Source organism: Spea bombifrons, chromosome 5, assembly GCF_027358695.1.
Source record: "Spea bombifrons isolate aSpeBom1 chromosome 5, aSpeBom1.2.pri, whole genome shotgun sequence".
Taxonomy (NCBI): domain Eukaryota; kingdom Metazoa; phylum Chordata; class Amphibia; order Anura; family Pelobatidae; genus Spea; species Spea bombifrons.
Window position 1 is genome coordinate 79,989,281 of NC_071091.1, and position 16,842 is coordinate 80,006,122.

At 37.1% G+C, this 16,842-nt stretch overlaps 1 protein-coding gene across 1 annotated transcript in view; it reads left to right on the plus strand.

Annotated features, from left to right (window-relative positions):
- LAMA3 (laminin subunit alpha 3) overlaps nucleotides 1-16,842 on the plus strand; it is a 96,172-nt gene that overhangs the window by 10,585 nt on the left and 68,745 nt on the right. The window contains exons 4-10 of the mRNA XM_053466221.1: nucleotides 4,415-4,533; nucleotides 6,232-6,402; nucleotides 7,065-7,162; nucleotides 8,016-8,131; nucleotides 10,980-11,098; nucleotides 12,024-12,114; nucleotides 12,410-12,541. Coding sequence (XP_053322196.1) covers nucleotides 4,415-4,533; nucleotides 6,232-6,402; nucleotides 7,065-7,162; nucleotides 8,016-8,131; nucleotides 10,980-11,098; nucleotides 12,024-12,114; nucleotides 12,410-12,541 — 846 coding nt within the window. The remainder of the gene's footprint in view (nucleotides 1-4,414; nucleotides 4,534-6,231; nucleotides 6,403-7,064; nucleotides 7,163-8,015; nucleotides 8,132-10,979; nucleotides 11,099-12,023; nucleotides 12,115-12,409; nucleotides 12,542-16,842) is intronic.

Consider the following 16,842-nt stretch of genomic DNA (forward strand, 5'->3'; position numbering starts at 1 on the left):
TGTTTTATGTCGTGTTTACAATGTATGAAAACTTAAAACGATTATAAAAGTAGACATTGTTTTAATGCAAGTATGCTATGGTGCAACCATCTGCCCAACGTGTATTTGATCCACCGGTAAATGTATAATAGCTTCTGTTGTGTGATAAAACGCTTCATCTAATACATGTCTTAGATAATCTACGTGTTGTAAAGCATATCCTACTCCATACACTTATCCTAGCCAACATAATCTATTCTGGTTTTAGATGGACCACATGTATTCCTATGGATCACAGATAAAATATGTCCCTCTGAGAAGAATGAGTGGGCTTTTGGGCGTATATCAACCTTTTAACATCAGTGATATTCATTTTTTATGTAATATTATCACTGTTACTACCACATTGCCATATTAATATTATAATGGCCACCTTGTTATTGCTAGTATTATTGATACATAGCAATTCTTCATTCCAGAAGTTTGATTAGTCTTAGTTGGTGTCAAAGGGGATGTATAAATTCAAGAAGGTGTTTCTCCCTATACTCCAATAGATGTTAGTGGGATTTGCAAAAGAAAGTAAGCAACAATTATGAAACAAGAATTATTCTGGTACCAGTTACATACAGTTGCTATTATCATAGTTTCCTGCCATGTTCCTTTTTTAAATTGATAGATACCATCACCCACACTTCCAAAGTATTTTGTGCTTGACCTTTAAAGGTAGATTAGCAGTTTACCAGACACGTGTTTATTCAAACTCCAGTAGTCTACTGGAATCCTTGGTCACCCATAAGGCTTTTTTGTTTGCCAGACTGGAGCTTTGAACATTCTGACAGGTTTGCTGCATCGTGTAGTTTGCAGCCACGTGTATCCAGCAGGCTTAAAGTCCCTGGGCTGTCTTCTGGCTGGAGGTATCATATCTGACTCTGTAACGGCTAGGTGTTGTCTGTCCCATATCTTTATGACCCCCTGGCAATCAATATTGCTTTTAATTTACAGGAAGATCAAGTTTGGTATTACCACTAGGTTCCACTTAGCATTGCCCTGCACAGACTTAGAGCAAAAAGACACCCCATTCTGTCATAACTGATTGTCCCCAAATTTGACTCTGTGTTAGTGGTTTAAATACTGACTTTGAAACCAGGACCACCTGATAACACTTCCTTTCTCACACTGTATGTCGTTCCAACTGCATTAGGGTCACTGTAGGTTGATTAGTGAGCATCGTTTTTGGGGATGGAGGATGGCAACTTCTGTTCCCCTTTCCTACTGCTGGCTTACTGGTGTCTGACTGCACCTGACATCTTGTTCTAGCATGCAAGTAGTGGCTTAATTGGGTCTTTCTTGGAAGTCAACCTGTGTCCAGTGCATCCATTAAATAATTCATATTTGATACACACTTGCATCTTGTTCATGCTTTAGCAATGCACATATGTGGTGTATCCTTGTGTGGTGTCAAAGTTTCAGCTTAAGACTGTCATACTGGTTTGTCAGTGCTTGGTTATTCTGCCCCTGTTGAGTTTATCTGGTGTTCCCGACCACTGCCTGATTTCTGTGTTTAATGTCTGCTTGCTTCTGGACCCTGCCCATGTTGGCTGTGACCCTGACATTCGACTGGTGTTTATGTGTGCCACCTGCCCTGATCTAATGGATCATTAGTCTCTTATCTCTGGTGATATGATTCTGAGATTGGTGCGTAGGTGCAGACTTCAGTGCCCCCTTTACTAACACACACACATAATGACACCTAAACGTTCTCTAATACCTATCCCCTCTAACACCATACAATTACACAGACATACACACACTCACTCCCTTTCCCATGTGGCACTAAACCACCCCTGACACTCTAACACCAAATGCTAACACACACTCACTATAATACCATACACTTACATATACACATGTTCCTCAACATCTTACTGTAACACACTCTAACACCACACACTAATACACAAGCATACATACTGTCCAACGCCACTAACACATTCACTCTAACACTGTGTACTTACACATACTAATATACATACATATACATACACACACGCTCTCTCTCTCCCATTATCAGTGCAGCTCAAAAAGCTCTCTGTCCCTCTTACTTCATGCAGAGACCTGTCGTAATTGCAGCGTGTACTGTATGTGTAAGCCACAGAATAGCAGAATATGGAGCTCAGGCTTGTTTGTTGATTCTTTGCAAAGCTTGTGTGACACAAAGTGGCCGAACCTTCCCTAGTAATCCGGCTGGAATTTCTTGGCATGGTCAGAGATTGTTACTGACATACCCTTCCTGGTCTTTATTGGCTCCTCTATTATATTTGGAATGCCAAACGTTCAGCCTGTGTTATGGGACTTTGTGTTCTGTCAAAAGTCAGTGTTTTTGGTGACAGTACCCATTGTGTTGATCGTGCAAATATATATATCCTGTACGTTACAGAAGGTATCTTTAATCAGTGATCTAGATAAGAATGATTCATGTTTCCTCATATTTTACAACAGAAGGGCGGTGTTTGTATTATATGTATATATATTTTTAGAGAAATAGTATCTCTTCTGGTTAGTTTTGAAAAGTTTATTGGGAGAAAGAAATTTCACTGAAATTCTATTGTATAGCACGTGGAAATGCTGTCACAGTTATCTGATGAATTATTCCTTTTGTTCGGATCTAAATATCAGGATTCCAAGCCTTCTGATATTATGCAGCGCAAACAGAAAATCATGCAGTTGGTGACGATTCCTTTAGCTAAATGTCCAGTTGTTAATAACACTGGACACTTTTTAGCTAATATGTAAAATAGATTTACTTACCCATATTGAAATCAAATGGGGCCTGGTATTTAATCTACAACAAACCTGGGTTTCTCCTAGAGGGTCTGAAAATCAAAAATGATTACTGTGCCCCAGTGTCAGTGTGTTTAATGTCTTGTAGGGGCATTTGACTCTCCTGTTTACCTGCCCACTCTCTACCATTCTGAATTCACTTGAGGGCTATCCCAGCAGCATTGTGTGGTCTGCCCTGCTTCTTTAAATAAGACACCAACCTTCTTCTGTTTCCAATAAGGAGAATGAGAAGGAGCGCTCTGGATGGCCACCCTTGGGAAGTTCCCAGGTATGACCATATTTCTTCTTCTGTATGGTTTCACCCATACAGACAGATTTCCTGCATTGGACATGCGAAACCTTTGTGGTCCACTAGGCTCGGACCTCTCTTTTTCTGTCCATTTCATCATACAGCATGCTAATGGCCTTTAAATGCTCATTCATGTATGTGTAAAATCATTGACAGAAAATTTTAGAAAAGTAGAGAGCAGTATTAGCTAGTGCCAAGCCAGCTCGAAGCCGTTCTTTTGTCAGGTTTTTTGTTTCCCTATCCTGCATGCATTTTCATGCTAATGATGATGAGAATCGAGTGGTGGCGTCTCCCACCAGCTGTCATATGTAACCTACATGGTATGGCATTCCTTGGGAGCAGATAAATGACATACTGTACAATATTCCTGTATGAATGTGTTATTTCTAGATTCTATTACAATTGTATCTAGCCCATGGCCGCACATTAAAGGACTGAATCTGTCCAGGTCTGATTAGGGCTGTGTACTCCTTTATGTGCCCTTTTTTGTTTCTTAATGTTTTCATTAATAACTATAACAAAAAAAATCTGTTTTTTTGTATATCATTTACTTGTATATCATCATGCATAATTCTGTAATGATTACTAGCACTTAAAACTTGTTTATTATTCAGTAGAGGCTGAAGTAAGGTAATCAAATCCTCTCAATGCCACAAGTATAATGTATAGGAGACTAGTAGATAGAGATCTATGATTACAGCATATATTAAAACTGGGGATCCATTTACGAAAGGTTAACAAACCACGCAGACTGTATTTTTACTCTGTTAATTAAATTAGTTGTCACAAAGCTGTTTTGTCATTTAAAGAATACACAGTTTAAGTATTTTCTGTTCATGTCTAATTTATACAAGGCCCAATATCATTATTTTTATCATTCCATAATACAGTCTAAAGAGGTTTTACATTAAATAGCTTTCAAATATATACAGATATGCATTAAATGAAGAATCATAAATGTATGTTTCTATAAAGACTGATATATCCCAGAGTGCTGCAAAATACATGGGTTTTTGAAAAAAACTTAGAGGGACACAATGTTAGGGGATATTAATGAGATAAAATAGGCAAAACTAATATTCTATCACATATGCAAATTCTGGAGTTATTAATTGTTGTAGGACCACTCTAACAATATTACTAAAAAGACGCACTCTATATTTTATCTCTGATCGTAAGTTCTCCTTGGCCAAAAGTGCCCATCACTTGGACAGTATTGTGAAAATAAATCCTTTGCAAAACTGAAGGCCACTAAAGGAAAGTTTGCTTATAATGCCTGATGCTGATTATAAACTTACTTTATAGATTCAAAATTTGACTGTCTAAGCCGTTTTGGAAAGGAAGTCAAGCAACCCATTACCAGAGATGATGATGTCATTTGTACAACAGAGAATTCTCGCATTATTCCTCTGGAAAATGGAGAGGTGAGTGACCTTGAGACTAATATATTTTATTTGTTATAAAAGACAATAATATGTAGTTGGTTCCCCTTTGCAGCTATAAGAGCTTCCACTTTTCTATGAAGGTGTTCCACAAGATTTCAGAGTGTTTCTGTGGGTATTTCCACCCATTTATCCAGTAGATCATTTGTGAGGTCAGGCACTGATGATGGATGAGAATGCCTGGCTCAGAAACCTTCCCTTAACTGTTCCCACAAAGGTGAAAGCATTTTCAATGGGGCTGAGGTCAGGGCTATGCGGGCCAGTAAAGTTATTTCACACCAAACTCATCCAACCATGTCTTAATGGACCTTGCTTTGTGCACTGGGGCACAGTCATGCTGGAATAGAAAAGGGTCTTCCCCAAACTGTTCCCACAAGGATGGAAGCATAGCATTGTCCAAAATGTCTTGGTATGCTGGAGCATTAACATCTCACTTCAACGAAAGTAAAGGAATCTAGCACAATTCCTGACAAACAGCTCCATTCCATTATCCCTCCTCCACCAAACCTTACCGTTGGCCCAGTGCGGTCAGGCAGGTAACGTTCTCCTGGCATCCGCCAAACCCAGACTCATGGCTATATTGCTTACCAAGGAGCTGAATCAGTGTGATTGCATTGCATTGTATCTCAAAAGTGACTCTCAAGCTCTATTTGCAGGTTTGCAGTGCATATTTGCAGGCTTTGGCCAAACATTAGGTATTGAGCAGCCCCCCCACCACCACACAGGTGGCTTATTAATGGTTTCCAGAGACGGATTTAAATTGCTTGAGAGTCTCTTTTGGGTGCAAAGCAGTCCCATAGATTGAGCTGCTTGGTAAGCAATATAGACATGCAGAATTAGATAGGACTCGTCAGGTTTGGGGTACTTTGAAATCTTAGCAGGCTAAGCAATATATGTCCATATAGTGTGATGAATCCCTAACAGTTATGCTTTAGGTGTTTTTTGAATAGTATATTCACTGGTTATGGGCTGAATTCTTGCATTGTTTTATGTTTTATTGGTCATTATTATTCTGGAAGCAACTCAGGAATCAGAAGGTTTATGCCTCTTATACATGTTTAGGTTGTGCGTTCTTTTTTGTATTTTTGTGTGCTCTGCCTATTTTATGGTTGAGATCTGTAAAGGTCAACTTAGTAAGTAGACGTTAATTGCTTCAAAGTAAAGCATAAGTTGTATATCTGAATGCTCTGGTATGATCAAATGAATAAAGGCAGGGCAAGTTCTGACAGCATTGTAAAGAGAGTTTGCTGCTGTGAAGAATAATAATGAAAATATAGGAAAAGTGCAATTTGTTCCCTGTCGATCTGAATTGCTATTATTTTGTTTGAGTCATGTGTGCAGTTTCGCTTTAATACCTGTCTGTGTACTCGTTTGAAGACTCGTGTACCTGTGTGAATACCTGGGTCTCTGTAGGATTTGTGGATCTGTCCATAAGTGTGCCGTAAGAAGTAGTATGGTACACACAGACTGTTACATGTCACAAAAGCACATTGTTTTCAGTTTTACTCCTTGACAATTTTTACTATTATTTTTTGGACTTTTTTTGGTTTTAATATTTAATTAAAAATGAAATATTTGCGTACTGACCTGAGCAAGCTGGACTTGACCGGTCAAATTTCAATTAATAAGCAATTCAGGTTACATGGAATGATGTGAACCTGTTTACATCTCTGTTATTAGATTGTTGTATCCCTGGTGAACGGACGACCAGGAGCCAAACATTTTATGGACTCTCCTGTATTAAGAGATTTCACAAAGGCAACAAACATTCGTCTGCGTTTCCTCAGAACAAACACACTCCTTGGACATCTCATATCCAAAGCTCAAAAGGACCCAACAGTAACTCGAAGAGTAAGTATATTTTTTGTCTCCATCATTTGATGACGGAGAACAGCACACCATTTTCAGCTACAAATTATTTTTTAAGTCTGTTCAAAATGTTGTTTCAAAGACACGCCTCTCAATGATAGTAATATCTACAAAGTAGATGAAAAAGTAAAATAGACTGAAAAGTAAAATAAAAAAAGATATAATTCTCTTTTACTAAGTGGGGAGCATGTGAACCGTGCGTGTCATAGAATTAACTAGCAGGGATGAAAAAATAATACTCAAAACAATATAATAATAGTTAGAAGTAATAATCAGAACAAAAGGAACAAAGGTGTACTTCACAGCTTTAATATTTAAATATGTTGTACTGTATCATGGCGATAAGAGCATAGACAGTAAGGTGGAGTAATATTTTGTATTGTGAAGAAACGTGTTAAGAATTTTTACCACATACTTTATTTGTCCAGGTCGCCATGCGATATTTGTGTCTCATCCAACTGAAGGCTGTTAGAGATTATGGCAGGATTTGGATCAACAGACTTCCAGACTTGCCATAATCACACTGTTCCTCCACTTTTTGTGTATTGACAGATTACTCACATGACCTGGATGTGAAATTGTGTGAATCAAAAGTGTAAATTGGGAGAGACCCTAATAATTCTAGATATTTCTGTTTTCTTTAGTATTATTACAGTATTAAAGACATCAGTATTGGAGGACGCTGTGTGTGTCACGGGCATGCAGATTCTTGTGGCTTGATAAATAGTGGGAATCAGAATTTGTAAGTATCTGGACTGACAAGACTTAGTATGATAACATTATGTAAGAACATTGTATCTAATCAGAAACGAAAGTGTCTAATTCCTATATGCATCCTGACAACATTATTCCTGATCCTAATTCCTTCATCTATAAACAACATTTTTCTGGGTTTTAATAAGAAATTCAAATATATGTATATAAATTATGTATCAAAGCTTCCCACCTCATAATTTTACTGCCATGGGCACAAAGATAAATGTGATAATAGCTTTATAGAGAAGCTCATGAAGGATTTGCTAGAGACTTGTCCACAGTCTGTCAAAGCAAAGCCAGAGCTGCCTTGTACCATCTACTCCGTTGCCTGCCTCTCTCCAGATTTGGCTGCTTGAAGCGGCCATCGCTGGCAGGAAGCGCTTTCAGTGCATGTGCAGGAGCATCTAGTCAGAGTTGGAATCGGCTGGCGGAGAGTAGCTTATGCATTCGCATTCCTGAGTTGGTCATGCGTTTTATTGAAAGCAAGTCAGGTATTACTGTATATGCATGAATATGGATATGATGGCTGAAGTCTACTTTGCAATTCCATCACAATCTTTACTGAACAATCATGGTAAATTGGAAAAAAGGTTGTTTGACATGCCCTATATTCATCCTATCCATTGGCATTGTTTAAGAATAGAACGGAAACGATTAGTTGTTAGGATTGATTTTTAGAAATGTAGTTGTTTTATAGCAAATCTCAACTGTACTTGTACTTTGCTCCAAAACATATGTTTCTAATGACAACAGTGTGCCTTGCAATTGTTACAAAACTAAAAAATACTCAGAAAATGTCTCACTGATTCCTGATGTGGTTATTTGCACTCTGTTGCAAGGTATCAGTGCCAATGCCAACACAACACGTGTGGAGAAATCTGTGACCGGTGCTGTCCGGGATACAACCAGAAGCCTTGGATGCCAGCAAGTGTCGACACAGCCAATGAATGTGAACGTAAGTGTACAGCTTTACAGATTCGGGGCTGGCCTCACCATATAGTCAGCCCTAAAGATTACCTATGGCACTGGACTAGTAGGGTACTGCTCCAAGGATCGCTTCTGTATCATGGACTGCATGACGCAGGGAGGTTCTCTGGAGACATAGTTCACCAAAAGCAGATATCATTGGTTCTTACCAGCATGCAAATATGTTCTTTTATTACATGTTTCTAAACCAATACTGTTATTAATTGTTTGTATTTGGCTCCTATCAAATGCCCAAATATTACCAAATAAATAGTATAATTAGAATTTTCTTAACTTTAGCCTTAATGCAATCTTACATCTACCATTGTTCACTTCTATTCTCATGAAAGCAAAAGTGAATTTTCAGAAATATAAACTCACCCCACCTGTTATATTTACATGAGATTTATGAGATGTTAAGTTATAATGTTAAGGGGCCTTTAGAGACACACAAAAGGGTTTTGTTTGTGTTCTTTGTGTTTCTTCTGTTAAATGTTCATTGGAAATATCACATGAACTGTGGCTGCAGGTGCTTGGCTTTGATCTCAGCGAATTGTGTATTGCTAATCTCCGTGTGATCAGTTTTTCCCTCAGGTGGCGTTTGAACAGAGCCAGATCGCTGTCTCACATAATAGAATTGTTGTGGTATATTTATAAAGATTTTTGTGGTCCTCGTTTTCACAGTAGGAAAAGAATGAAGTCAAATCAAAATTACCGGAGGGCTGCTGATATTATCATCTAGTGTTACATGGTGTATGTTCTTAAAGTTGCACACTGAAGAGAGAGGTTCCGTGTCTTTTTTCCATGGCTATGATCCCTCGTATCAAGTGGGTAGTCAAGGGTTATTTTGACCGACCAGACTTGACTGAGCTTACATGCCCTTAAATGCTAACACTTGCAAAACAACTTGCGTATACATTAACTAACAAGTTGCTAGTCATTGTAAAATAAAATGTTATGAGTTTCAGATGAGAGTTTGAATTGACAACTGGAAGTTTCTCATCTGAAACTTGAAAAAAATAGTAAAATAATAAACATCACTCTTGCAATTTAAACAAAATGAAAAACATTTTAAAAGAAAACAAAACAAAAATCAATAAATACCCAGGGGCTGACAATCACCTCCCCTTTCCTCTAACTCTTGTGTAATGAAACAATTTTTTCAGGGTTATAGACCCAAGGTGGTATACTTTTTACGGATTGACTACTCAGGGGGACAGGGGGTTAATATTAGATATGGAAACACAGGTCCCATCCCATGCCTCAATCCCTCTCAGTCTGCTAGTGGCCATGTATACCTCTTTAGGATTAGGATTACAATAAAGTTACTGAATAATAAAAAGGGTAGAGCTTGTGGAGAAAAAATGTTGCTGTATTATTTAAGGGCCTATTCATCGATGTTAATCAAAGAGTCTTTGCAACCTTTTGCCTTCTGGCTATCCTGTCTGGACTTCTTACCTGTTGTTGACTTCCACCTTACCCGGTGACTCTGCCTCGCGGATTCTGTTTCTGTTACCTGCTACCAGTAGCCGACTTCTGGCTAGCCCTTTGACTCTGCCTACACATCTTGATGTGCAGACTATTTCTACTCTCCCTGTCTAAGCCTACAGGAGATGTAGCGGTATGGTCAGGTATTTAGAAGTCAGCAACACTTCTGCAGGGAGTCCATAGACTTGAGTAGGACCTATTCAAATCAATGGAGCATGAAAATGCGTATTAAATTCCCTATTTGCTCAGTGATGTACCACAATGCTGTATCAAAACTCATCGTCAATCCTCTAACAGATTTCAGAGAAAATCCTTCAGCTCTTGTCTACATGTGCCTAAAATTAATAAGGTGGTCAAACAGTTATTTTGTGCTACAATATTTGCCTATGTTTTATTGTATTAAATGTATACTTGACTGGTTCTTGATTTCTCATAAAATACTAAATAAAATAGGTGTTGTGACTGCACATGGCAGCAGCATAACTGTAAGAACGGAACATGATAACATTGCTTTAGTGGATACGCATGTGCTTTTAACACAGTTGTCAAACGTAATAGCTAAATTCCATTCCATACTACTAGAAACTTCTCAACAACCTATACAATTTCATCACAGTTTCCAAAAGCGGAAAACCCTAGACGATGTGTTAACAGATTCATGTATGCATTTTACTTTTTCTTTAATGTCTTATTTAGGCAACCTTGAAATGTGTCTTCATAAAATGTTAAAGGTTTTAAGGTATATATAAAGTTCAAGTCATGAGTATTGGGTTACCTATGTGATAAGCAGCTGTTTTATCTTACCCCCCTAGGGAAAACTGCCTGTCAAAGGATAGAAGGGAAATCTAAATGAATGTAGGATAAGAGAAAAGGTACAGAGATGGAAGTGGTGCTGCTTGAAGAACCCATGAAGGTTTTGGGGACCCACAAGTAGAGGGCCCTACATGTTTACAGCTCCCACTATGTTCTTCAGGTCTGCATTGTACCATAGACAAAAATAGCCCTACCAAACTTCAGGCTATTATTGAATTAACTTTAGATGCACTAGAAGGGCTGTATCTATGCTGTCTTAGGGTGTAAAAGAACCTTACAGTGGACCAAATAAAGCACTGCTATCAAAGTGTCACAAAAGCTTACATTGCATATTCTAGGGTGTGTCAATGGCCTTCCGGATTGTGCATTTTTAAACTTCCAAGTTTAAGGTGGAATAATGAAGAATATTTTCAATCCTGACTAGCACATTTTAAGAGTCTTCACCATATGTTGCTCACTTGCAAAGAATGAAATGAAAATGTATTGTACTGTCTCAATAGCAACATTCCTTAAAATGTGATGTCTTCTTTGAATAGCGTGTAACTGTCATGGGCATGCTTCTGACTGCTATTACGATGCTGATGTTGATAACAGAAAAGCAAGTCTAGACAGTTACGGACGATACAGCGGAGGAGGAGTCTGCATTAACTGCCAGGTATTTATTTGACGATATTATGACTGTAACTTGGTATGGTTCAATAACATCATTATAACCCGGGAGCAGAAAACTATTAAAGGGAAACTATCAAATTTTTATAATCCAGTTTAAGCATATTTTATAAGTAGTTATTTACCTTTTAGTCCAATTGGACTTGCTGCTGTGTTCCCTATTTTTTGTTGTTATTCTTTTTTGTATAGTTTATGAAACATTTTATAGGTCTAACATGGATCTTTTACAGCAAGGAGATCAGAACACACATTTAGAACGGTGCCAAATATTAACACTTTTTTTTATATTTACTGCCACTTGTGCGGCAGATCAGGTTCTTCAGAGTATGAACGTCATTTATTGTCTGCTGGCCTTAGAGCCCCAGGCCCAGTTCTCTTCTCCAATCCAGCCCTGAGCCACACTCCATACTCTACACCCCTACCAACAGATATCACATTTGGCTGGCCTCCCTGTAAACAGATATGGATAAGATCTGAGCTTTCCCACCCATGCTTAGCTACCCTTAAAATGGTTTCCTTGGGTGAACTAATGAAATCTGAGTTTTTAATAATGCAATTCATGGAAAAAAGCCACTAAAGCCATATGTTTCACTTAAAAAGACACTTACATTGGTGATGGGGTACCTCTATTGTTGCTTTGTAGCAGACATTTTTATTTTACTCTGTTACCTATTGATAGCTACTGTATTTTTGAGTACAATGTTCATAAAAAGGCAAATATTGTGACATGTAGGACACATCGCAATAGACTTACCTACTAAACTAGGAGCTTCCACTCAAGTTAAACAGCTCCACTTTTTTTCTGTAGTGACATATATATGTGTATGTATATATATGATCAACACATACGTCATTCTGTCATCCCTTATCTATAATGTGTTGAAACGGTTTTTTTTCTTTATAAAACAAAGCATAACACGGATGGTGTGAACTGTGAGAAATGTGCTGTGGGATATTATCGGCCCTATGGTGTACCTAAAGAAGCTCCAGATGGCTGCATACGTACGTTGTTTCTTTTGGACTTCCGTTTCTTCTACGTCAATATGGTTTATAAAACAAGATTGAAACACAATTTACATGATTGGATATATACCCTACTTAGTGATGCATTTATGTTGAGAATTGCCCTAGGACCCACCCAGGACACAGCCACAGTCCACTTACGCCTTTGGTAGCTGTCTTTACTGATGACATCATAGCCTGGCACTCTTATCAGAAGGACAGTAGGCACAGCATACAGCATGCTATTTCACAAGAACTCATAAGACTTCGTCCACTCATATATTTTGTTTCTTAGCTTGTAGTTGTAACCCAGACCAGTCCGATGGCTGCGAGGAAGGATCAGGTAGATGCTACTGCAAGATAAACTTTAGTGGGAGAAATTGTGAGAAGTGTGCAGAAGGCTACTACAACTTTCCGGATTGTCTCCGTGAGTAGCAAACACATCTCATGTTATGAATCATGTCTGAGGGTTTCCAAACAGACAGGCCTATTTTTGCATGTTAGTAAAACACATCAAAGAGGAGAAATGTTAGAACAAGAAGCCATCATCAGGAACTAGAGGGTAAGAAGCTTCAATGTAACCTAAGGAAGTTTTACTTTACTGAGAACATGGTATATAAGTTGAACAGCCTCCCAGTGGTAGAGGCTAATACAGTGAGGAAATTTAAACATGCATGATGTATGCTTATACCTCTCCCGAATCTAAGACAACAATGAGAACAGATTATGGTGTCAAATTCTATATTTCTGGGTGTGTTATACTGGAATATAATGTTTGATTTGTATGGATGAGTAGACTATTATTAACACTATTATTAATAAGCTGGCAGTTCATTTATGGTATAATTTGAAGATTCACAGTTCTCTATACTGTGCACACATTTTCCACAGGTAAATGTGAATAACATATAGTAATGTGACAGTATAATAAAAATATATGCTAAAAATAAGTATGATTTAATGATGCTAATCCACGTATTTATGTTTCTGCAGTTTAATAATTTTATACGTTTTAATTACCTAAGATAAATCTCACTCCAAACTAAATGAAACTGGTAGATTTTGTTGAAAATTAGAATTTAGATTTTGTTTCAAAGATTAATTAGTACAGATCAAACCTAATCAAGTTGTGTATATTATTAAAGGCCCATTTCAGTGATGGTTTAAAAGGTTTGAAGCTGAAACCTCAAAGGCAAAATGTTTAATGGAGCGGTATTCGTTCATAAATGTTTGCAGATCCCACAAACCAAGTAGTTTAAAAGGCAGACACCATTAGTGATGCATGAAATATGTGACGAAAGGAAACTTCAGCTTTGGAAAAATAAATACTTAAAGACAATTCATACCACTATGACTTTTGTTCTGTTTGGTACAAACTATTCCCCCTCTGTAGGGGAGCAAGACAGATACATTGAAAAAATGAGACTGACTCCCTTTCCAACATGTTGGAACTCAGCGCTACTTGTTAAAGCCAACGATTGATGTCTAGGACCATTATGAGTGTCTACTAAAAATGTATTCTGTTTCTTTGGGCCTAGATGTATATTTACTAGCCATGTTATACCCTGTAAGTAAATCTGTTACTTTCTCAAAAGTTAAATTTTTCAGTTCGATACAGAAAATAAGTGTATATACAAATTACACAAGGACGTAATAGTATGTCAGTCTGTCAGCAGGAGCCAGAATTGCTGGCTTAGTGCTTAAAGTGTAAGTATAATAGCTTAAATAAGGGTGAACATCCAAACTTCCATTTGGACATTTTCTGCCAGCTGAAAACACCAAAAACAATGATCATCAGTGATCAGATCATCAATGGTACTGTATTTAGCTATGTAGGGCTATAGAACTGCAGTGGGAATCAAAGGGAAAACGAGAAGAAACAGAGTTTTTCCCTATTCCAAAAATTAAATGTATAAATAATAAAGATATTTTAAAGATAGAAGTGGAGAAAAAATAAATAAATAATTAAACCTCAGCGATGTCACCAGGACATCATAAGAGGCACTGTCTGGTAGAAGGAGAAATCCTTGAGGTATAAAGTCATCTAAGGGATCGCAAATCAAAAAAGTTTAAAAAGTAAACTATAATAAATTAGAAAATGGTGCCCAGCTACTTGTATCCCTTCTAGTAGAAAAAAATATTCTCTGCTTCCTAACCCTAAAGTATAACATTTTTAGGAATGATTTTGCCCTTACAATTAAAAAAACAAAAAAACCATGCATATCAGGATATGATCCTACTTGGCTGTGTTGTTGATCGAAAATCACATGTTTTTTTTTAGTGGCACCCCACTTGTGGAAGAAATGGAAAAAAATATCAAAAGAAAGCTTTGCCAATAAAATATCAATTGTGTGGGTAACCTAATTAGGGGAACCATGATTGAACAAACATAAAAATGGCAAAATATGCTTGTAAGAAGTATAAAGTGGCCACAGTATCTTAGTCCGCTGCCACAGATGATGTCCCTTATTATTCACATTTCTTCTCCATCTGCTGTTATAACTTATAATAAACAATAAAAACTGGTTTACAAAAAATGCTGGGAAACCCCCTTTAATGAAGGGGTTAATCATGTAAAATATACGGTAGTTACATTGATAACTTTTCAGGGACTACCATAATGATACAAAAGAATGTAGTGACAGGTTGTTATTATAGAAACTAAAAAATAAGCTTTTAAAAGTGATTTTTATTTGATTAAGCCTTCGGCCGAGGAAAATGACAGATCTGCTAAAATGTATTTCTTTAACATTCCAAAGCAGGCCCTTTAACCCTTTCTATGTTCATTTAAGTCACAGATACCAATATGGTTACTGAATCATGGTTCTGGCAGTTCTTCCCTTTCTTTCAGAAATATGACAAACAATAGAATCAAAACAGACAATAACTTCCGTTCTCACTCCCAATTCCACCCTAATGGAAAATATGGGCTGTGCAGAGAATTTAAATATTGGTCATTGTCAACGTGCTGTTTGCATGGAAATATTGATCTAGCAGATTTTTCAATGGAGTTGCTCAGTTTATTGACACAGGTGTTAAGCCAAGAGCAATATGTATTATTTCTGTGGATATCATTTGTAAAAGACTGTTTTGCTAACACAAAATGACTGGCTTACTTGCCTGAAAAAGTTAAATATTAGCAATTATATTTAAATTATACATTTAAAATACCCCTGGTTCTCTAGTAAAGATACAGAGGTATTCATGGCTTATAAACATATCTCCTGTAATTTTTTGATGTCATCATGGGGTTTTTCTAGCCCTTAAACTTGACTTAATGAAGTCTGCAGAATTTTAATACCTGTTGAAAATGATGAGTTAGCTATCAGGAACCCTCGTTTATAGGTATATTATTATATGGATCAGGAAAGGTGGCAAGGTGTGATTTAGACTTAAGTCAGCAAAGCTCTTTAGGGTCCATGTAGGTATTGAAAACAATAAGCATGTAGTAGGCATGTGAATTACATATTCGGTATATATATATGACCAATTAACAACTATTAGCAATTATATTTAAATTATACATTTAAAATACCCCTGGTTCTCTAGTAAAGATACAGAGGTATTCATGGCTTATAAACATATCTCCTGTAATTTTTTGATGTCATCATGGGGTTTTTCTAGCCCTTAAACTTGACTTAATGAAGTCTGCAGAATTTTAATACCTGTTGAAAATGATGAGTTAGCTATCAGGAACCCTCGTTTATAGGTATATTATTATATGGATCAGGAAAGGTGGCAAGGTGTGATTTAGACTTAAGTCAGCAAAGCTCTTTAGGGTCCATGTAGGTATTGAAAACAATAAGCATGTAGTAGGCATGTGAATTACATATTCGGTATATATATATGACCAATTAACAACTATTAGCAATTATATTTAAATTATACATTTAAAATACCCCTGGTTCTCTAGTAAAGATACAGAGGTATTCATGGCTTATAAACATATCTCCTGTAATTTTTTGATGTCATCATGGGGTTTTTCTAGCCCTTAAACTTGACTTAATGAAGTCTGCAGAATTTTAATACCTGTTGAAAATGATGAGTTAGCTATCAGGAACCCTCGTTTATAGGTATATTATTATATGGATCAGGAAAGGTGGCAAGGTGTGATTTAGACTTAAGTCAGCAAAGCTCTTTAGGGTCCATGTAGGTATTGAAAACAATAAGCATGTAGTAGGCATGTGAATTACATATTCGGTATATATATATGACCAATTAACAACTAATGTGCTACTAAGACACTAAGTATGCCCCTGCTTAATAATTTTGAGCCACATGCATATGTGCCAGTACACCAACTGGATGGACCCAAAACAAAAATACATGTTTCATTTTAAACATCTATGCTTTGCGTATATCTTTAGTTTTCATGCTAAATAAAACAGAATAACTTTTTTGTATTATAATATGCCGTCTTGACGAGATCTATTAGTCATTAGTTCACAAATGTTAAGTCTCCCTGCTTCCTGCTAGAATTGAGCATGCTAATCACTTATGGGAAACATAACATAACATCACTCTGTGGCTAGGATTATGCTCACAATCTTTAATAAATGAATGCCGCACAAAAACAGTATGAGACGCTCACCAAGAACAGACAGCCGCTTCATAGCCTGTCCTACGGTGCGCCCCACTTGGGAGCATCTCAATTTTAGCTCTCTTGTGCCATTAGAGAGGACAAATCTACATATCAGTCTGATCCTGGCCAAAATGTGAGGGAAATTT